At 35.6% G+C, this 23,815-nt stretch overlaps 1 protein-coding gene across 1 annotated transcript; it reads left to right on the top strand.

Moving 5' to 3' along the window:
* Window positions 1-1,355: 1,355 nt before the first annotated feature.
* Window positions 1,356-23,417, top strand: LOC124842869 (CLIP-associated protein-like). Its single transcript, XM_047319458.2, has 21 exons — window positions 1,356-2,027; window positions 3,355-3,510; window positions 3,611-3,673; window positions 4,135-4,203; window positions 4,329-4,494; window positions 5,546-5,707; window positions 6,585-6,682; window positions 7,934-8,008; window positions 8,084-8,152; window positions 8,231-8,316; window positions 8,389-8,506; window positions 9,178-9,276; window positions 9,356-9,710; window positions 9,864-11,644; window positions 12,445-12,546; window positions 12,925-13,029; window positions 13,185-13,259; window positions 13,350-13,418; window positions 13,550-13,618; window positions 14,235-14,336; window positions 23,015-23,417. The coding sequence occupies exons 1-21, from the start codon at window positions 1,695-1,697 to the stop codon at window positions 23,174-23,176; spliced, it is 4,314 nt and encodes a 1,437-aa protein (XP_047175414.1). The 5' UTR covers window positions 1,356-1,694; the 3' UTR covers window positions 23,177-23,417.
* The last annotated feature ends 398 nt before the right edge of the window (window positions 23,418-23,815 follow it).

Genomic DNA, 23,815 nt, shown 5'->3' with positions numbered 1-23,815 from the left:
GAGAAGTCTCCATCCACGCAATCTCTGAAGAGGATTCGTTGAGGTGCAGGTGAGAGCTCCACTCTTGTGGTTAGGGGTACATTTGTGACTAATATTCGCCTTGGTGAGAAGATCTTCGATTTAACTAACTCCAAGAAACACTTATACATGGGGCTTTCTTGTGCCAAGATCCTAAATGTGCTCGTGGAATTAAGTGCCAGTGTCATCCTTCTTGACTAAAAGCTAACATCTAATGAGGAGAGGGACATTGACCCAATCAAATATGCTCGGTTGAATCGAGAGTTAGCTTAGTCTTAGAGTACTCTCGACGAGGCTTTAAAAGTGAACTTAGTGTTGAACGCCTAGGTGGAGGAGGTGATTGATGCTCATGTTGGTTGTGCTGCCGTTAGAAGGATCTCTCGACCAAAATTGAAAAAACTTGAGAAACGAAAGGGAAAATTCAAAAATTCAAAACTGGAAAAGGCTCAAAACAATCATTCTTCAAGTGTGACTAGTCAACTAGCTCACTTATGCTTTCCAAATTGCCATATCTGCAAAATGCATACTAGAATAAGCCAAAATGGCAATTACCAAACAAGATGAAAATTGTCTATGAAATTGACAACTTTAGCCTTTTTTTTTCAAATCATAAAAATTATCTTAGTCTCACGATTTCAACAATAATAGGGAAATCATCATCCCATGCATGACTTTAGTACAACTTAGGTTTTGGTAAAAGATGCATCAATGACACGACTTAGTAAAAATTATTATGGCAGAAGTCAACTAACTCTTGAACGATTTGATTATAAGTTATTTTGAAAAATATTGATCTACTTAGCATGACTTTGTTTGGGATGTATGATTAATTAAAGTTAATTAAGATGAAAGTTGTCTTTTTAACCCTTACAACTTGAAAATTAAAAAAAAAATTGTCATTTACTTTTACAACTTCATCTTTATAAGTTACAAGTTATCTGAGAACTTTTTCAAAAAGAAATTGTCTCAACAAAACACAACTTAAACCTATACATAATTTTTTTAAAAATTCGACTTAGATAATAATTTCATAAATAAATTAACCTTGTAAAAAAACCATACTATAACACTCTTGAGGAATCGAGGGAAGCAAGAGTTCTGTAATATATATATATATATATATATATATATATATATATATATATATTTTTTTTTATATATATATGTCTATATATATATATTTATTTTCTTTTGTTTTTTACATTTTTCTTTACTTTAATATAAAAATAGTAAAAAAAAAGGAAAAAAACATAAATCTTAAAAGCAACCCAACTCAGCATGAACAGTGGTATAGATGGTAAATTATAAGAAGGCCAATGGTTAATTTTGCAAGCAGCAGCAGAAACCATAAACATAGTTTTCAAATCATTTTCATTTCTTCTCTGCGTCATCATCTTCCACCACCTTCTTCTCCGTCAATTCCAGTCCCCACTCCTCCCTTCCACTCTCTTTCTCTGTCCTACCGCAACCTCTTATCTCAATTCCACTCCTCAATCCATCGTCTCACTCTCACTCTTAACTCTTAACTCCTGCATTCGCATTTATTTACACTTGCATCTTCATTTCATTTGCATTTCGCAGCTTCTTGGCACCGTTACTGATCTCCATGCGGTGGTGAATCCGAGAGCGGTTGTTTCAGATCTGCACGCGGCCGCGCCAGATCCGAACGCTCCTCGATGGATGAAGCGCTTGAACTCGCACGCGCCAAGGACGCGAAGGAGAGGATGGCCGGCGTGGAGCGCCTCCACGAGGTTCTCGAAGCTTCTAGGAGGAGCCTCAGTTCCGCGGAAGTCACTTCGCTCATCGAATGCTGCCTGGATCTCTTGAAGGACAGCAGCTTCAAGGTCTCGCAGGGCGCACTTCAGGCGCTCGACTCCGCCGCCGTCCGCGCTGGCGACCACTTCAAGCTCCACTTCAATGCACTCGTTCCCGCCGTCGTTGAACGGTTAGGCGATGCCAAACAGCCCGTCCGCGACGCCGCCAGACGCCTCTTGCTCACTCTCATGGAGGTAAATATCTTCGATTCCTGGGATTGTTATTTATGTATCTGTATCTGTATTTGTCAGTGAATCCTGAGTCTCGGAAGGAAGAGAGTTTGGTAACTAAGGTTTTTGCAAAGTAGAGAATCTCGAATCTGTTATGAGGAAAGTGAAAAGTTAGTGCTATGAGTGAATAGAGATGAGAGTGAATAATAATTAATTGATAAAGTTGGCTGTCGGTTGAAAAAGTGAGATCGGGGAATAAGACTTTGAGTGTACGAAGGGGAAGCTCGTGGTATTTAAATCTTAGCAGTTGTGCATTAATGTTTCACTCTTCATTTCTGGCAAAAGAAAAATCTGATGAGTGGGGATAATTGATTGCTTGGATTTGAGGTTAGTACTGGTTTATTGACTCTTACTTGACTTCCTACTTCTAAATATATCACTAGATCTTTGATTAGAATTTTGCGCTTAACTGGAGAATCTGTCATGTGTTTGTTGTGGTCATATAGCGTTTTTGTTTTAGTGTCATTGGAGTCCAATGCCAGTGTCATAGCTTCCTTATGTTGTCCTAGTAGGTTGTTCGATGAATGAAATATCCTGAACATGAGATTTATAACATTCGGTTATTTTGTTAATGAGCCAATCCATATTCAAGCTTGTGGTGCCGACAATTACATGTGAGTAAATTTCATGACATGATAGTAGCTACTGTCAGTGATAATTTGAGTCCTGTAATTCTTATCTATATAAGCTAAAAATAGTTTATTTTGACAAGATTAAAATATAGCGTGTTGAAATAAGCTAAAATGAATCAGCTCTTCCAAACATTGACATGTTTATATGCATTGAAGTTCGTTGTGCACAATATTAATTTAACACTCCACAATGTTAAATGCTGTAGACAAAGCATACTTTTTAAAATAACCTATGCACGAGGATAGTATAACAATTAACAAGTTAAGCTGGAAGCTATTAGAGTAGGTGAGTGCTATGCATTGAACATATTGCTTGATTCATTGCAAAATGTTGGTGTTGGTTATTATGATATATTGCCAGACAAATGAAGTCTTGCATGGCTAATCCATGTAAATTTCAGGTCAGAATATATTTATCTTTATGCCCTTATTGTACCTTGAATATTTCTTTTTGTAAATTGGAATACAATTCTGTGTCTACCCTAACAGCAAAATCTTCAGTACATTTACAATGATTATGTTTTAAGTTTTGGTATTTATTTATATCCATTCAAATTTGAAGAAATTTTAATGTTCCCATGGGCTGATTTTGTTGCAGATTTAATCTGTGTTTGGTTGAATTTCCTTTTATCTTCAGATTTTATCACTATTATTTTCAGGTTTCATCTCCCACAATAATTGTTGAAAGAGCAGGGTCCTTTGCTTGGACGTGCAAAAGCGGGAGAATCAGAGAGGAATTTGCACGAACTGTCACTTCTGCTATTGGTCTATTTTCAGCAACCGAGCTTCCTCTTCAACGTGCTATTCTTCCTCCTGTATGTTCATTGAATTTCTCTACACGCAGTATATGTCCTTTAGTTATTCAATGTTTCATGCACGTGATACTAACTCCTTTTCAAAATTGATCAATATCAGATTCTGCAGTTGCTTAATGATCTAAATCCTGCTGTTAGGGAAGCTGCTACTTTGTGCATTGAGGTAAGTATGTCTTGCCATTTTATATTGCTTGAACTGGCTTACACGTTTGTATCGGAACTCAGTGTGATACTACAACAGGGCATGGATATTATTGAGTGCCTATGTCCCACAAGTAATATTGAATGTTTGGTGGAGTGCTTAAGTGGCTGATGCTTATCATACTTTTCTACTCCTGCATCTTGCCACTTTACATGGCTTAAAATTTAAGAATTGGTGCAACCTTGTGCTTTGAGAATTCGGAGTGCTGTTTTATTTCAATTGTCAAAAATTATGTATAAATGGATTAGTTTTGTTTTATTTTTAATGTTTAATTGACTAGGTGATTGATATTGGTATCATGACGAATTAGGCTAAGGCCGCTTGAATAATATTATATGTATACTTAAGCATAGTGGTTAGCAGTTTAAAATTTAAGAACGATCTCAGTACATTCCTTTAAAATTATGTCTCTTTTCTTACAGGAGATGTATTCACAAGCTGGGTCCCAGTTTCGTGATGAACTTCAGCGCCACAATCTTCCTTCATCTCTGGTAGTTTAAATTTTATTTTTAATATTTTGTAATCATGAATGTCTGTGTTTCACTTCTGTAATTTAACATTTTCATATACTATGAGATTTTAATTTTCTTTTTTCTTGGAATTACAATGATTTCAGGTGAAAGCTATTAATGCCAGACTAGAGGGAATTCAACCAAAACTTCAATCTTCAGATGGTATTTCTAGTGGTTATATTGCTGGGGAAATCAAGCCTGTGGGTGTTAATCCCAAAAAAAGTAGTCCAAAGGCTAAAAGTTCATCAAGGGAGAGCTCTCTTTTTGGAGGTTAGAATATTTATAGTTTTTGGATTGCAAAATTTTTATTTTGTAATTTAATATCAATGTATTTTTTGTAGTATGGCTTATACCTTATCTATAAATTTTTCTTCTCTCCTGCGTAATTGCTTTGTTATTGTCTACATGCCTTATAATTGCTCTTTAATTGTTCTTTATATTCCGTTTATTATGATCAGAACAGTATTTAATCGCATGTTTAAATTTTGGTTTGAAATCAAGGAAGACTAACAGATTTATGTTTTGCATAAGAAATTGTGCTTTCATGTATAATAATTTGATGTACTATATGTGATATTATCAAATAGAACATTTCAATCATGCTGGAATTGTTAAAGTTTCAAAATTTGATTATAAAGATGCTATTCCAATCAACAATATGTGGTGATTACGGTTTTTGTTGATCAGTTATCAGAACTTTTGGGATATTTTAGCTAGCATGTTTTGGGGTATTTCACATGTTTAGTCTGCATGATCGTTGGGATACCACCTTTGATCAAATGGTGGTTCTCGGATCTGACTGCTTTTAATAATCAAATGGCTTTTATTTTTTCACTTCACTGGATGACTTACATGATATTCAAATGCAATATGAAAAGTTCTTTGAATTTGGTAGTGGAAATAAAAATGATCCAGGAAGATTAATTTATATGATTCAAAGAGACAAGTAACCTCCAAATTCATTTGTTTGAATGTTGAAAAAGTTTGAACAATATATATTTTTATTGTTGTGTCTAATCAGTCAAATATGCTATGTGCACTTACAATTATCTTATTGGCCATATATTTAACATTTTTCTATGCTTTATTAAATGTGTGGAAACTATAGTTATTGAGGGAGGAAACAGCGAGAATAAAGAATATGATAAAAAACATAAAGTACTTACTCTTCCTCTAATACTGGACTACAGCACTAGTTAAATTAGCTAAACAGGGAAGCATATCACAAGATATACTCTATATTATTCTTATAATGAACATAATATATTTCTCATATTCCAACATAATGCTCATTTTCTTGTATTAAATATAAATACGACAGGAGAAGGTGATGTTACAGTGAAAGTCATAGACCCCATCAAGGTGTATTCAGAGAAGGAGTTAATCAGAGAAATCGATAAGATTGCTGCTACCCTTGTACCAGAAAAGGACTGGTCAATTCGTATTGCTGCCATGCAAAGAATTGAAGGTCTTGTTTTAGGAGGTTGGTATTTTCCATCCTCTTTTCAGGAGTAAATAATATATATGTACTTAATTTTATGTACTCAGAATTTAATCTTGAATTCTTTTTGCTATTTGTGTTTCTAAGGGAAAGAACATTTGTTGTCAGTATATCTTTAACATGATGTCATTGTGAAGGGTGTTTATGGTGATCTTTCATGAATTTGGGGTATAGCTTTTACTTGTAGTGGTGAATTCAAGGAGTTTGTGTTAAACTGAACTATTACATTAATGGAAATAAATATCTGTTGGAAAGCCATCTTAATGTTCAACACCCTTAGCTTGCATTAATTATGGCCTATTAGAGTTAGTTGTTAATGACACATAAAGGACTACTAACGGTGGGTTGATCAGAAAAAACTTAGTGAAGCATTGTACTGTGCAGCAATTGGGACATTGGCCCTCAGCTTATTTACATCCCACAATGAATTCTATTATTACTTTAAAAAAATTATAAAGTTTTGGACATCCTCACTATCCAAATATGTTTTATGGTGTTGAGTTAGACTCACAAATTCTAATTTAAGTATGGATTGAAAATTGTATTTTGGGGCCAGAAAGTATAGCTCTATGAATAGCTTTAAGCTGTGATTTTTTGAGATTATATTTATTTGCAGAAAGGAAGGGGGCCTTAAACAGTTGTTGCACTATAAATTAGTAAGAGTTTAATGTTGGCATTATTAAATTTCAATTATTTATATGAAGTCTCTGCTTTGTTTTATTGTTTAAAATATTTTTTTACTGTTACTTTAGGCTGTTGTTGTATTGTAATTTTCACTGAGATGTTAAAATGCAATGCAACTTATTCTGTTTGTCTGTGGCATGAATGATCAATATCTCTTAAATATTTTGCATACCAGGTGCTACTGATTATCCATGTTTCTTTGGACTCCTGAAGCAGCTTGTAGGGCCTTTAAGCACACAATTGTCAGATCGAAGGTCTAGCATTGTGAAGCAGGTTCATTGACATTTTCATTGGTTATGGCTATCCATCTTAAAGTGAAATGCAACTATTTTTTTCAGGAAGGATGTTAAGATGCCGTATCGGCTGGGTAGATGAGAAAAATACCTCTTAGGGTGTTCAAAAGAACTAAATTGAATGAATAAAATAATTAATTGAATTGAACTAAACTATAAAAAACTGATCTGTTTTTATTATAAACTAAACTGAACTTTTCCAGTTCAATTTTTAGAAACTTGACTGCTAAAAGAATAGATCAGTGTGCTACTTACATTATCATGAAATTTGAAAACAAACTTTATGTAACCATTCATTACCTTTTCTTGAAGTATCCATTCTCTTAGGTGAATTTTTAACTCTGATTTTTTTAACAGTAAAACTATCTGTTATAGAATTTATTTGTTAAAAGTTGTTTCAACATTAAGAATGCATTCTCATAATTTAATAACTACATTTCACGGTTTGGAACAAATGGCAGTACTTTCTATGCTCATATGGTGAAAACTTTACCTTTCACTAATGATTTGTTTCCTTCCATATTAAAAGGCTCTGATATTTATTTACTCTATTAGATACAATTTGTCTATAAAAAGTTGGTGGGCTATACATCATTAGTAAACGAATTCTTGTATGGATTTGAGTTAAAGAAATAGAGTAATAATTCTGTTTTCTCTTGTGGGTAATATAAATGCAATTCATATGATTAAATTACTTCAATTTCTCAAGAAAAAAAATAGTTCAGTTAAAAACATGTAGAATGTAGTCAACCAAGCTAAAAAATAGTTTAGTTTGTTTGAACTATTTTTTGGTTCAGTTAATTTAGGCAAGCTTCTTTTGTAGTTTAGTTCAGTTTTTATAAAATTTAATTCTATTCAAGTCCTTTAAACACTCCTATCACTTATACTGCTTGGGCTAATACCCTGTTCCCTACTCTGAGTTTGGCATAATATGCTTTTAGTTTGCACATGGTGCCAGATCTTTTATGGCCAAGGTGTCAAAATCTTTCTTCTTGTACTGGTAGAGAAATTTAAATTATGGACAAGGTAGTTGGGATTGTGCATTACCCACACTTAAAACCCTGAATATTGGCTTGAAGTTTCTTAGTTTTCCACTCCTTATGTTTGAATGGGTAGTGTAGCTTAGATTAGAATGCTTTATTGGAAGTAAGCATGATAATTGCTGCTCGATCTCTTTTAGATTTTACTACTAACACATGGATACTTTCTGTTTGCTATTACTTTGTTCTAGGCTTGCCATCTATTATGCTTTTTGTCAAAGGACCTCTTGGGTGATTTTGAAGCATGTGTTGAATTGTTCATACCCGTAAGTTCAACTTTATGTTTATGATGATCATGTATTGCATATTTCTAAAATCTTATTACTTTATCTGATAATCAGGTCCTTCTGAAGCTAGTTGTGATTACTGTGCTCGTAATTGCAGAATCTGCAGATAACTGCATAAAAACGGTAATTTGGTATGCTTATTAATTTTCTGCACATATATGACTTTGTATGCTGTTGTGACTTTTATCCTCTACTTCCCAGATGTTACGCAACTGCAAAGTTGCTCGTGTGCTTCCTCGGATAGCTGATTGTGCAAAAAATGATCGTAGTGCTGTACTTCGTGCAAGGTATGGATTATCTACTTTGGGGATAGATGTGGGAGAGTTTTGGTTTTTAATTAATACAATTTTGCATTGTAGGTGTTGTGATTATGCTCTTTTGATACTAGAACATTGGCCTGATGCAGTGGAAATACAACGATCGGCTGATTTATATGAGGATATGATAAGGTGTTGTGTTTCAGATGCAATGAGTGAGGTAACCCCTATAATTCTAGGCTTATGTCTTTGGTCAATGTTGACTGTACATATTTCTACTTTGGCTAGCTTTTTGTTGGTTTGCCCTATTTTCCTTAGCTATTAAGAAATTGTTGGTTGGCTTTGCCCAATAAAATTTCTGAAATTTTGCACAAAAAAACTTACGGTGGAGCAAACCTGTTATGATTATCTGTTAATTGTTGCATGAAGTTATTTATATTTTATTTATTGAAAATGCAATGTCAAATAATTAATTGACCAACACATCTGTACTAAAAGATGTATTTTCAAAAGGAATTGAGTTGAATTGCTACCATCTTCAGTCATCTTGTTTCTTATGGACTTGGAATCAGATACTTTGGGATCCTGATTTGCATATATATATATATATATATATATTATTTATCATTAGCTATGCAAATTATATTAATTTTTAACCTTTGAAGGAAGGGTGTCCAAAATGACATAATTACTACATTACTCTGTTTCAATGTGTAATGATGTTTGGTTGGATGGTCTAGAAGTTCTCATGCAGTTTTGATTATTTTTGATCAAAAGTTATGTGGGTTTGAAATTTAAAAATAATATTGTCAGTGTATTTGTTGACTTGACATTCTTCATTTTGGTACCAAGCTGTGTGCATGAAAATAATTACAGTATTAAATTTTATAGGTGCGGTCAACTGCCAGGATGTGTTACAGAATGTTTGCAAAGACTTGGCCAGATCGTTCCCGTCATCTGTTTTCGTCCTTTGACCCTGCTATTCAAAGGGTATATGTTTAATCGAAGGTGTTATTTGTCCTTTACTTTGTTGCTTAATTTGTTTCTCTAACAGGAACGTAACATGCAGTTAATAAATGAAGAGGATGGAGGAATGCATAGGAGACATGCATCACCTTCTGTACGTGATAGAGGCGGATTGATATCAATAACTAGTCAAGCTTCAGCTCCCTCTAATCTAACTGGTTATGGAACTTCTGCTATTGTTGCAATGGATAGAAGTTCAAGTTTATCATCTGGGACTTCCATTACCTCTGGCTTTCTTTCACAAGCCAAGCCACTTGGTAAAGGTACTGAACGCAGTTTGGAAAGTGTGCTGCATGCAAGCAAACAGAAGGTCACTGCTATTGAAAGCATGCTTAGGGGATTGGATTTGTCTGATAAGCATGGTTCATCAGTTCTCCGGTCTTCGAGTTTGGATCTAGGTACCAAATAAGTTTACTTGTTAAATAAATACACTCTTTGCACTTCATTTTTATGGACTTCCTTCCATTCAACAAATGATGATGGTTAGTGGTATGGTATGGTTTTTAAACTTTGTGAGCGGATAAATTTATCTCTTATTGCCCTTAGTGCAGGAGTTGATCCTCCCTCGTCTCGGGATCCACCATTCCCTGCTGCTGTCTCAACATCTAATCATCTGACTAGCTCTTTAATGACTGAGTCAATTGTTTCTGGTGCCAATAAAGGTAGTAACCGCAATGGTGGTTTGGGTTTGTCTGATATAATTACCCAAATTCAAGCTTCCAAAGACTCTGGTAGGTTAGCATATAGTACTAATGTTGGTATTGAGCCTTTATCCGCATATTCATCATACTCAAGTAAGAGAGCTTCTGAGAAATTACAAGAAAGAAGTTCTGTTGATGAAAATAATGACATCAGGGACACTAGACGATATATGAACCCCAATGTAGATAGGCAGTATATGGATACCCATTACAGAGATGGCAACTTTAGGGATTCACAGAATAGTTATGTGCCTAATTTCCAGAGGCCACTATTGAGAAAGAATGTAGCTGGACGTGTGTCTGCTGGCAGCAGGAGGAGTTTGGATGATAGCCAATTATCTGTTGGAGAGATGTCAATTTATGCAGATGGACCAGCATCTCTTCATGAAGCTCTGAGTGAAGGACTTAGCTCAGGTTCTGACTGGTCTGCTAGGGTTGCTGCCTTTAATTATCTTCACTCTTTGTTGCAGCAAGGTCAAAAGGGAATTCAAGAAATAGTTCAGAATTTTGAGAAGGTAATGAAGTTGTTTTTTCAGCACTTGGATGATCCCCATCATAAAGTTGCGCAGGCTGCTCTCTCCACACTTGCAGATATTATTCTGGCATGTAGAAAGCCCTTTGAGGGTTACATGGAACGGATGTTACCCCATGTGTTTTCTCGGTTAATTGATCCCAAAGAGCTAGTTAGGCAAGCCTGCTCAATGAATTTGGAAGTGGTTAGCAAAACATACAGCATAGATTCTCTCTTGCCTGCATTGCTACGCTCGCTAGATGAACAAAGGTCTCCAAAGGCAAAATTGGCTGTTATTGAGTTTGCAATAAGTTCCTTTAACAAGCATTCAATGAATCTGGAAGGCGCTGCTAATATTGGCATTCTAAAATTATGGCTTTCCAAGTTAGTTCCATTGGTTCATGATAAAAATACAAAACTTAAAGAAGCGGCTATTACATGCATCATATCTGTGTACTCTCACTTTGATTCATCTGCAGTTTTGAATTTTATTCTTAGTTTGTCAGTTGACGAACAAAATTCTTTGAGACGAGCCCTTAAACAGCACACCCCTCGTATTGAAGTAGACTTAATGAATTATCTGCAGAATAAGAAAGAGCGACGCTCCAAGTCTTCCTATGATCCTTCTGATGTAGTGGGAGCATCCCCTGAAGAGGGATATACTAGTTTTTCCAGGAAAGCTCATTACCTTGGAAGGTATTCAGGTGGCTCACTGGATAGTGATGGTGGCAGGAAGTCAAGTTCCCAAGATTCCTCTCTGATTAAAGCCAATCTTGGCCAAGCAGCTTCTGATGAATCTGAGGAACATACTGATTCTAATAGTGGTATTTTTGGTTTAAAAACTAAAGATCTTGGTTACACAGTCAATTCAATGAGTCAAAACTTTGGCTTTCAAACTAGCCAAGTTGGACATGGGGACAGTAGCATGAATTTTGAAGGTCTATCATCTGATCTGGATATTAATGGTCTGATGTCATCAGAACATTTAAATATTGCTGAAGACTTTGGACTTGACAAAGAACATCCCTCTGAATTGAACCATGATCATCAGTCCGTTGAAGGTGTGAAAGAAAACTACAAGACTGACACTGGACCCAGTATTCCTCAGATTCTTCATATGGTGAGTTATGCAACTAGTATATGGATTGGTAGTGTAATTTTTTTTTTTGTAAAAATAAATTCATTAGAATGAAAAGTGTAGTTAATTATGGGGGAGAATAAAGTATCATCTAAGAGCAGCAACATATACATCAGAAAAATATTTAAAGCAAAAACTTTATCAGCCTAACAAGTCAACAAAATCGCTTTGGGAAAGAAAGATACAAACTCCGCAACTTAGCATTATGCTGAGTTAATGATGTTACACACACCAGGGTAATGTGTACAGTACCCTATATTTTTGTGAGAAAGCAATCAGTTTGGTCATGGGTTAAAAGCTCTCTAAGGTGGTGGAGCATATCCAAAACTAAAAGATAAGAGTCAAGGGCTTGTGTGAAGCTGTCAAGTTATGTCACGGTGTAAGAACAAGTGGTGGCTAGTTGATCTGTAGTGGAGCCACTTATATGGGTGTGATGACCAAATATTTTTGCTGATTATTATATGCCCCTGAAATAAGTGAAATTTGCTGCCTCTGAAACATTTGTGTGTATGAGTATGTATTGAGCAGCCATTTAAATTTTGCTGGTTCAGCCAGCCTATTTAGTGAGACAACACTCTTTTGTTATTGTAATAATCATTCTTTAAATTTATTAAGAGAGTTGTCTTAGTGTTTGCACTATTGTTTAAATTTTTCTGGTTCAGTCAGCCTATTTGGAGAGACAGCACTATTTGGTTAACGTTATAATGATCATTCTTTAAATTTATTAAGGGTGTTATATCTTAGATTTCTTTTCACTAAAATATAGTTTTGATTTTGTGTAGATATGCAGTGAGGGTGCTGGAAGCCCTATTTTGAGCAAGCGGACTGCACTTCAACAGCTAGTTGAAGTGTCTATAGCTAATGATCATTCCGTTTGGACTTTGGTATTTTTAATTTAACAGCTGTCTCTCCTTCCTGTCCCTAAATTATGTGATTGTCAATTGTACTTCAAATGAAAGATTTAATTTGATGAACTTCATAAAAAAACTAATATGGTTTCTTATTGTCATATCTTTTTATTTATTTGGTGATTAATATTAGTATTATAAACTGCTATTTGTCTTTATATTCTAAAATATTAAATGACATTTTTCTCCAAAAAGAATCAATTGTATAATAGTGAGTTCTTCTGATTCTTTGATTGCTATTAGCTATGAGATCAATAGTTAGGGAAGTTTTGATTATTGAAAGAAGCAAATCACTAATTCATTAAACAACACTGAGCGTCTGTATATTTATTTAGTTAAATGGTGTAATTGCAGTACTTGAATCAGATTTTGACAGTTGTGCTTGAAGTGCTGGATGATTCAGATTCCTCAATCAGAGAACTTGCTCTGTCTCTGATAGTTGAAATGCTTAAAAACCAGGTTCTTACTCCATTTTGTGCCATCTTTTGTTGGATTATGCGCTCACTTATATATATATGTATGTGTGTGAGTACTTGAAACTGCATGTATGTCTCTTCATATTCTTTTCGTAGCATAATAAGAGATTATTTTGTTGTTTTGTTTATTTTTTGCAGAAAGATGCCATGGAGACTTCTGTTGAGATTGTTGTTGAAAAACTGCTTAATGTTACAAAGGATAATGTTCCCAAGGTAGGCAACTTTGTCCTTTTTTGTTTTTTTTTTTTGTTTTTTTATATAGTTGCTTTCTTTTCAGTCTCTGCAATTTCTCCCCTTCTTCAGGTCTCAAGCGAAGCAGAGCACTGCCTCACCAGTGTTTTATCTCAGAATGATCCGTTTAGATGTTTAAGTGTATGCATTTCTTGATTTTCTACTCTTTGTCCATCCTTACTGCTTGTAAATTCTTTAGTTGGAGGAGGGAGCAGGGATTTGTGTTATCAGCATAAAAGTTAAAGTTGATGTTAAAATTCGAAACGTTTCAGGTTATTGTTCCTCTACTGGTTACTGAGGATGAGAAAACTCTTGTCACTTGCATAAATTGCTTAACGAAGGTATTGTCTTGAGGAATCAATTTTCATTTTTTCTCGATGTGATGGTTTCTTTCTGCAAAACCTCATTTTTAGTGAACTCTACTTTCTAATATACACACTTCTTAGAAAATCTTCTTCTATTATGATAGTGACCTGTGAAGCAACGGTTCTTAAAAAGAGGGAAATACTCGCCATTGTACTCATCCAATATTATTATATTATTGCTTATAAAGCCATATCCTGGAAGTATCCTACTTATATGATTACTTTAAATTATGTATATAGCTTAGGTACCTCTGTTTACTCCAGCAAACGAGTCATTTCTTTTAATTTTGAACTTAAATCAACATTGTCCTGAATACAGATACCCTGATTCTTTCCTTGATGAATGGCAATTGTGATGTCATACTTTATATTGACTATATCCTAGTCTGTCATTTTCAGTGTCAGGAAAAACCTAATATCATATCAATTAGTGAGAGTTAGTAGAAATGAAAAAATCATACAACCAGAACATGTTGAATTTAATTTGTATCATATTGGAGGGTACTACTTACGAAGTTTCCGTTTATGTTCAAGAATTAAATTTGCTTCAGGAACATAATCGTATTTAACTTCATATTATACCCTTTTTCAGCTTGTGGGGCGGCTCTCTCAAGAGGAACTGATGGCTCAGTTACCCTCTTTTCTGCCTGCTTTGTTTGAAGCTTTTGGAAACCAGAGTGCTGATGTTCGCAAGGTGCTTAAGATATTCTGTTTGCATCCATGAATTAATTGTCCTTCTTTTCACATATTTAATGAATATTTGCTGTTGAAAAAATTCCTAGTAATATCAATGACTACGGTGCTTTAGTCCCAGTTCCAATCCGCTAACCAATTTCAAAATTATGAGTGAATATAGAATGTATCTATAGGTGATCAAAAGCCATAGAAGCATTAAGGGAGAAGCAATCACATGAATCGAAAGAAAAGAACTGGAATCAAGAAGCAAGAGAATCCGAATTATAAGAAATATAGATTTGGAGTCATCAGCAGCCCCTGACCTTGAGAACTAATTACACATGAAGAAAGAAGTGAAGTTGGGAGAATATAGTGTCACGAACTTCATTAGAAATTGAGAATCAAGACTTGATTCCCCAAGTTTCAATTTTCTCAAACCCTATCCTCACAGGAGTAAAAATTCCTTGTTTTGATTGAATCTAGCTATTTATAATTTTTAGATAGTTGTTGGGATGACAATGCTTATACCTGGCACGGCAATATGCAAGCTTAAACGCCTCAATATTGATTACTTATCACTTTGTGTGGCCATGTTAAGTTTTGGTGTGCCAATGCACACTAAACATGATCATCTTCTCCGTATCAGGTTTGGGCATGGCCAGTGGTGGAGCTTAACCAAATATATTGTGGGGACAAAAATAGTTAAATGGTGTACTCAAAGTCAAATATCTTGGGTACGGATATTTGTAGGGAGTATAAGGTGTTACTAATATATCCTTAGCTTGAAGAAATATCTTCTCCTATTTTGTTATTGTAATCTATTTGTGCACATTCAAGTGGAAGAATGCCGAAATTAAACTCCAAACATCCCTGCAATGATTGATAAATGAAGTGTGAATAACCTATTACTAGGAGAGAATAATTACAAAATTACAAAATGCTAGCTATAGCAAACATCAAAACAGTCTAGAATAATGAATTAAGAGAAGAATCAAGCTTGACATCTCTTCTCAGCTGATCTATTAAATATAAAAAGCCATTCAAGTCTGGAATACAAAAGGTTGATAAGAAAACCTACACCCTAGGACCCTATATGATTGATAGGCTATAGCAAAAACATACAGCTTTACAAAGTATTCTAAAAGACAATAACAAACTTCTTCTAACTCTACTTCTCGAGTTGGAACATATAGATTGTATTCACCAAGTTTGGAACTTATGAATTCAATTTGTGGTCTTCTTAAAGACTTGGTCGGAATATTCAATCTGTGTTTGATTTTCTTGGCACAAAATTAGAGACAATTTGATGTGCTCTTTGATTATCACTATATAACTTCATTTGATGAATCTCACAAAATTTCAATTCCTGGGGAAGTTGTTTGAGCCACAAGTTTACATGTGATTGAAGCCATTGCCTTTTACTCAACATTTAGCCTAAATTGAGCAACTACATTTTGTATCTTGATCTTCTAGGGAAAAAATTGCTTTCCAATAAATACAAATACCCCGTAGTGGAACTTTTATAGATAGAGGACCCGTCCCAATCAAGATCAGATGGCCTAGAAATTTTTGTATTTTCTGTTTGTTATAGATTTCACATCGACTAGAGATAAGATGAGTTTAAAGTATATAAGTGGGTGCAAACCTCACCTTATATGTCGGTTTTGTAAGGTTGAGTTAGGTTTAAAGTCCACTTTTTAACATGGTATCAGAGTCATGAGTTAGATCTTATCTTAGTGAGAGTTTGTTGGACTTATCATGCTACCCGGACCATCTATTTATGTTTAGTTCCATGCTTGAGAAGTATATGTCTTAGTGTAAAGGGGATGTGTTGGAGATCCTACATTGCGATAAGGCGAGTTTAAAGTATAAGTGGGTGCAAATTTTATCTTACAAGTCGGTTTTGTAAGGTTGAGTTAGTCTTAAAATCCACTTCTTAACAATGTTTATAAAAAATCCTTTTCTTAGGAGCCTTCTTTTGGTATTTGAGAATATGAATTACAATACTTGAAGAGTTGAGAGAAGATGAAAAGTCTTATATTTCACTTATAAAAACTGATACAACCTACTACTGTATTTATAGGAGACAATAGTTTTGAAAAGTAAAAGGGCTGGAAGCCCCTAACACAACCCTAACATAAATATTAATAATAATAAAGACATTATACTTCAACACTCCCCCTCAAGCTGGAGCATATAGATCATATGCACCAAGCTTGGAACATATAAATTGAATTCTAGGCCCCCTTAGAGATTTGGTCAGAATGTCTGCGAGTTGTTCATTAGAGTTGACAAACTCAATAACAAGATCCTTTGACAATAAATTCTCTCTAATAAAATGACAATCAATCTCTATGTGTTTTGTTTTTTCATGAAACACTGGATTGGAGGCAATGTGAAGGGCGGCTTGATTGTCACAGTACAACTTCATCAGCTCATTTTCACAAAATTTCAACTCTTGAAGGAGTTGTCTAATCCACACAAGTTCACATGTAGTTAGAGCCATAGATCAATTCTCAGCTTCAGCACTAGATCGAGCAACAACACTTTGTTTCTTACTTTTCCAAGATACAAGGTTCCTTCCAAGTAAAACACAATATCCTGTGGTAGATCTTCTGTCAATTGGACAACCATCCCAATCTGCATCACAATATCCCTCAACTCGAGTGTTTCCCTTGTCCTCATACAATAATGCCTGTCCTGGGTTTCCTTTTACATATCTGAGAATGCGAATCACTGCATTCCAATGATCAACATGTGGATTTTGCATAAATTGACTCACAACTCCTACCGGATAGGAAAGACCAGGTCTTGTTATGGTAAGATAGATGAGTTTTCCAACAAGCCTTCTATATCTCTCTAGGTCTGAGAAAAGTTCACGTTGGTCTTTCATTAACTTTTGATTTGAGTCCATAGGACTATCAATGGGCTTGCAATTTGTCAGGCCTGTTTCCTCCAAAATATCAATAGCATATTTTCTTTGTGAATTGATGACGCCTTCCTTTAATTGTGCCACTTCAATACCAAGGAAATATTTTAGCTGACCTAGATCTTTGGTCTGAAAGTGGTTGAACAAATGATTCTTTAATTGAGCAATTCTAGTGATGTCATTTCCTGTAATGACAATATCATCAACATAGACCATAAGATAAACACATTTATTAGGAGAAGAGTGACTATAAAATACTGAATGATCCGCCTCACATCGTTTCAATCCAAAATTCTGCACAACCCGACTAAATTTACCAAACCAAGCAGAAGGTGATTGCTTCAAGCCATAGAGGGAATGATGTAATTTACAAACTAACCCAGACTCCCCGTGAGCAACAAACCCAGGAGGTTGTTCCATGTATATCTCTTCTTCTAGATCACCATGAAGAAAGACATTTTTAATGTCCAACTAGTAAAGGGGCCATTGACGAATGGCAGCCATAGCAAGCAAAATACGAACAATACTGGTTTTAGCCACAGAAGAAAAGGTATCACAATAGTCGAGGCCATAGGACTTGAGTATATCCCTTAGCTACCAGATGAGCTTTGAGACGGTCGATTGCACCAGTAGGACCAACCTTAAAGCATAGACCCATCTACAACCAACAGGCTTCTTACCAGGAGGAAGAGGAACAAGGTCCCAAGTGCCATTGTGTTCAAGTGCCTGCATTTCATCAATCATGGCTTGTCGCCATCCAGGATGACCAAGTGCCTCATGAACATTATTAGGAACCTTAATGGAAGATAAGGAAGAAACAAAAGAGAAATATGGAGGAGACAAATGATGATAACTCAAAAAATTATAAACAGGATAAGGATTACGAGTAGAGCGAATACCTTTCCGAAGGGCAATAGGCAAATTATTATCTAAGTCAAGAGAGGTTGAGGAGGATGAAGGATCCATGGTTATGGAATCTGATGAAGGAGGATCTGAGTCTCGAGGATCTTCAGTGTTCTGAGTTTGAGATTGTGTCCGACGCTGATATGTAAGAAGAGGTGGAGGAACAATGTCATTTGCATTTTGAGTTTGAGGTAAAGAAGCAGGAGTAACCAAGGGATCACATGATGGCAGAGGAAACATTTGTTGAACAGATAAACGGTACTCCATGGGAGACAACAAAAAAGGTGTATCCTCAAAGAATGTGACATCAGCAGACATATAATATCTCTTGGTTGAGGGAGAATAAAATTTATACCCTTTCTGAAGGCGAGAGTATCCCACAAAGACACACTTAATAGCTTTTGCAGAGAGTTTATCAAGACCTGGAGAAACATTATGAACAAAACAAGTACACCCAAATATACGAGGAGAGACATGGTAAAAAGGGTCATTTGGAAAAATGATAGAGTGAGGGACTTTATTCTCAAGAGAGGAAGAAGGCATCCTATTGATCACAAAACAAGTACTAAGGACTGCATCACCCCAATGATGAACAAGAACATTAGTATTCAACATCAGGGAGCATGCAATTTCAATGAGATGTCTATTCTTTCTCTCTGCAATGCCATTTTGTTGTGGAGTGTGGGGACATGTTGACTGTTGTAAAATTCCTTGGGAAGATAAGAATGAAGAAAATGCTGCAGAAAAGTATTCCTTAGCATTATCACTTCTGAGGATTTTAATTGTCTTCCCAAATTGGTTCTTAATTTCATTAAAAAAAGACACAAATATTGCCAAAAGTTCAGATCTCTCTTTCATTAAATAAACCCAAGTACATTGAGAAAATTCATCATTGAATGTTACAAAATAATTAAAACCAAAAGAAGTAACACAACTTGGTCCCCAAATATCAGAGTGAATAGTTGAAAAGGCAAAATTACATCGCGTCTCAGACTTTTTAGGATAGGAAGATCTAACATGTTTTCCTAGCTGGCAAGACTCACAATCTAAGACTTGAATGTGTTTGAGACTTGGAACCATCATCTTCAACTTGGATAAGCTTGGGTGGCCCAAACGATCATGCAAAAGTTTTGGGGATGAAGTTGTGAAACATGAAACTGAGGAGTTAGGTTTTAAGAAATAAAGTCCTCGTGACTCATGTCCTTCTCCAATCAGACGACCCGTACCATGTTCCTATATAACAAAGGAATTAGCATAAAAGGTTACAAAACAATTTAAGGAACGAGTCAATTGACTCAGAGATTAAATTGTAAGGACAATGAGGAATATACAAAAAAAAAAATTCAATTTTAGTGAAGGAGATAGGGAAACTTTGCTAATCCCCTGAGATGCAACTTTGGATCCATTGGCAACAGTAATGAAATGAGGAGTTTTCGGAGAGTACATGGAAGAAAACGAAGGGATGTTACCAGAGATATGATCTGAGGCACCCGAGTCAAGAATCCATGGACTATGACCTTCCACAGATTGAGAGATGCAGGCAGTTGATAGATTTGTTGACATTGAGGAGGACTGGCCAAGATTAGAAGAGTTTTTAGACTTGTACCTCAAAAACTCTTGGTACTCTTCATAAAAAATTCTAGATTCTGAATTATCATATTTAGACACATGAGCAGCTTTGTCTGAAAAGCCATGCAAGGAATAACATTTATCTTGGGTATGACCCATTCTCTTACAATATGAGCATTGAGGATGTCCACTTCGACCACTATGTCCTCCTCGGTTGCTCCTATCTCCTCCTCTTCCTCGTGGTGTCACCATTGTTGATTTTTCAATAGCATCACTTAAATTCTTGTCTTTAACCAATGTAGGTACCCGAAGGAGTCGAGTAACTAAGCCATCCATCGACGAGATTTGATCACCAACTAAAACTTGATCACGTACATGATCAAAATCAGAGTGTAAACTTTTCAAAATTAGGACCATGTAAAACTTGTCAAGCTTTTTGTTGATATTTTCTAATGAATCAGCTACAAAGAAGTTCTTTAACTCTTCTACCGCAACCCGAGCTTTTGCTATATGGGAAACCATATCATGGTTGACTTGTTTGAGAGAAGTTGCTCTTTGGGTTGCATTAAAAAGATGTTGTACATCATTAGCAAAACTATCTTGGGCCCTTTTCCAAAAAGAGGAACATGTCTTATAGGGTCTCAAGATATCTAGAACCTCTTGCTCAACCGATTGCCACAAAACAGCACATAACTGAAAGTCTACTTTCTGCCACTGAGATTTTTCTTCATCTGGGACCATAGAAATATCTTGTTCAAGGTGATTATGGTGTCCTTGACCAAGAAACCACAATTCCACAGCAGAGGACCATTATAAATAATTTTTCTAATTCAATTTTGCAGATGTAATGATAGGGGTAGCAGATAAAGAGGAATTAATTCCAGTAGAAGAGCCCATTTTAAAACTGTGAGAAGAAATGGGACTTAGGGTTTCAAAAAACGTGAGGGAGGAAACCCTAGGTATGAGCCTAAGCCAAAGAAACGGAGAAACAAGAACCAAAACACACTCAAGAAGCCCCGACGAGACGATTTGTAGTGACGCGGTGTAACTCCGACACCGGGAAGGCGGCGCGTGCGGAACACGCGGCCGAGACTGGCCAGAAAGAAGTGGCACGTGGCGACTCGTGCAGAGGCTTCGGAGGACGGGTCCACCAGGGTTGGGTTGCGCTTCTCAAGGCGCACCAAACCCTTGACTTCATCGGAGAAAGCGACGTTTGGCGGCGGCGGACAACGGCAGCGACGGTGACGACGAACAACGGTGGTGGCGGACAGCGAACGGCAGAAATGACAGAGAGATGATGCCGCATAGACCAGGAAGACACAAAGGTCTGGCTCTTGATACCAACTTGAAGAGTTGAGAGAAGATGAAAAGTCTTATATTTCACTTAGAAAACTTGATACAACTTGCTACTGTATTTATGGGAGACAGTAGTTATGAAACGTAAAAGGACTGGAAGCCCCTAACACTACCCTAACATAAATATTAATAATAATAAAGACATTATACTTCAACAACAATATTATGTGATCGAAACAAGGGGCTTGCATAAATTGACTAACAACTCCAATTAAAAAAAAAAAAATATTCCAGGTCTAGTAATCATGAGTTAAATGAGCTTCTCAACACGTCTTCTATAGTTCTCTTTGGATCTAGAAAAGGTTCTCCTTGTTTTGTCTGACTTATGATATGGTCCACATGGCTATTAATTGACCTACATTCAATTACTCCTATATCTTTGAAGATATCCAGATGATACCTTCCTTTAATTGAGCCACTTTAGTACCCAAAAAATATTTTAAGCATATGAGGTCTTTAGTTTGGAAATGGTTGCATAAATGTATTTCCACCTGGGAAATTTTGGGCAGTATGATTTTTTTAATAACTGTCATCAACATACATGATTAAGTAAAACACATTTAATAGGAAAAGTGACAAGAAAATTGAATGATTTGGCTCACTACATTTTAGTCTGAAATTTGCACAATGTGACTAAATTTTCCAAACCAAGCTTGGGGGGATTGGATGATCCCACAGAGAAATTGATTTGGTTTACAGACTAACTCACTCCCTTGTGTAATGAAGCCAAGAGGTTGTTCATATAGATCTCCTTTGAGTCACCATGGAGATAAACATTTTTTATATTTGATTGATGAGAGGCCAATGGTGAACGACTAACATAGCCAGGAAGAATCATGTAATAGTATTCTTAACCATAGAGAAAAAGGTATTACGATAACGAAGTCCATATTTTTTAGTATACACCTTGACTGCCTATCTAGCCTTAAGACAATCCAGTTGACCATTGGGCCCTACTTTGCCTATGTAGACCCATTGACATCCAATTTCCTTTCCGAGGGACCTAATATCATGCCATTTCAATAATCATGGTGTCACTATTCAGGATGAACAAGTGCTTCATTTATATTTCTTGGAATATGAACTAAAGACAAAAGACAGTGAAAATATACATATCAAAGGAACAATAGATTATTTCTCAAAAGTTACAAATATAATGAGGATGTCATGTACCTTTTCGAAAAACAATTGGCCAATGCAAATATTCATTACACGGAACAATTGGCCAATGCAAATCAAGAAAGAGACTGTAGCAAACAAGTTATACTATTATTTTTTTGAGAAGAGCAACAATACCTCTTTTGATGATGAGAATAGCCGAGAGAAAGCATCTATGTTCGAAATACAACAGGTTGATAGGAAAAGCTACACCCTGGGACCCTATATGATTGACAGGTGACAGCAAAAAAAAAAATAGCTTTGCTTAGTATTCTTGAGACAACAGCAAACTTCTAACAAAATCCTCCGGGATTTCTATACCTTCTACTCTTGCAACACTCTTAAGCATACAATTCGCGCTTCAATTAACTGTAGTTACACACAAATATTGCACTTACCAATAACATTTATTTCATGTGGCAAATCTGGTCAGTAAGCTGTTTTCTAGGTCTGGATATTGAACATTAGTTTAGTTGTTTTCAACATGAAAAAGTAATAATGTATAAAGAGGTGATTAACATGCTTTTAACCCTTCCCCAGTGATGATATATATGTATGTGTCAAGTTTTTAAATCAATAATTGAGCATGTGATAAATTATTAAGCTTTTAAAATCGCCATAACTATTCCAATCAATGGCTATATATGTATTTTATTCTCCAAAGTACACTTCTACTTGAGAGGAATCAAATAAGATTAATATGACTTTGCAAGATAAGTTTCTCCATTTTCATAACTGGTCTCTTTCATTATTCTCATTTATGTTAATGGTGGGTGGTACAGACCGTTGTTTTCTGTCTAGTGGATATTTATATCATGCTTGGGAAAGCATTTTTGCCATATTTGGAAGGGCTTAACAGCACACAGTTGAAGTTGGTCACCATTTATGCAAATCGAATCTCACAGGCAAGGACAGGAAAAACACTTGATACCGCTCAAGTCTAGTGGTTCATTCAGATGAAAATTCGTTGGTTTTGATTGCCTTTGTTTTATTCATTGTTGTGTATTTTGTACATTGTGTGCATTATTTTTTTTAGGTGGGTTTTCATTGTCTCTTTCCCCGCCTTTCTCCTACATTTTTGGTCTTCTTTTTCCCCTGCCAATGAATGTTTTGGTGAGTGGTGGTGGTGGAATACAGTGCGATTGTAATTTACATTATTTGATTATATTAAATGGTTTTCCATAAGGACTCATTGTCATTGGTTCAGTTGCTTATGTTTTATATTTAATGCGATTATTTTGGTCAGCAGCTTTTTGAGATTTTTGTCACTCTTTTTCTGGGCTGACTGAGTTATATATGTCACATTTACACCATGCTAGTTTTTTTCTCTTAATAAAAAACTGTTGGTAGGAGTGATGCAGTGCATTACTTTAGCAAATCTAGTATCATCGAGCACGGTTGCTTCATGGCTGGAAGCTGCACTTTTAAGAACTATTTTTGCTTTGCACGTAATCTCAAGTATCTGAGGGCGTGAGGGTGTAAGGCTCTTTCAAAGGTTGTCGATTTTATTATGTTGTAATAAGGAGAAACGAGAGGACTACACGCATTTTTGGCTTTTCCATGGTTCACGCTAATTTTGGAGG

This window comes from Vigna umbellata, chromosome 8 (assembly GCF_029865625.1).
Source record: "Vigna umbellata cultivar VRB3 chromosome 8, Vumbellata_1.0, whole genome shotgun sequence".
NCBI lineage: Eukaryota > Viridiplantae > Streptophyta > Magnoliopsida > Fabales > Fabaceae > Vigna > Vigna umbellata.
Note: the sequence above shows the minus strand (reverse complement) of the source record. Positions and strands in the feature narration are given on the sequence as shown.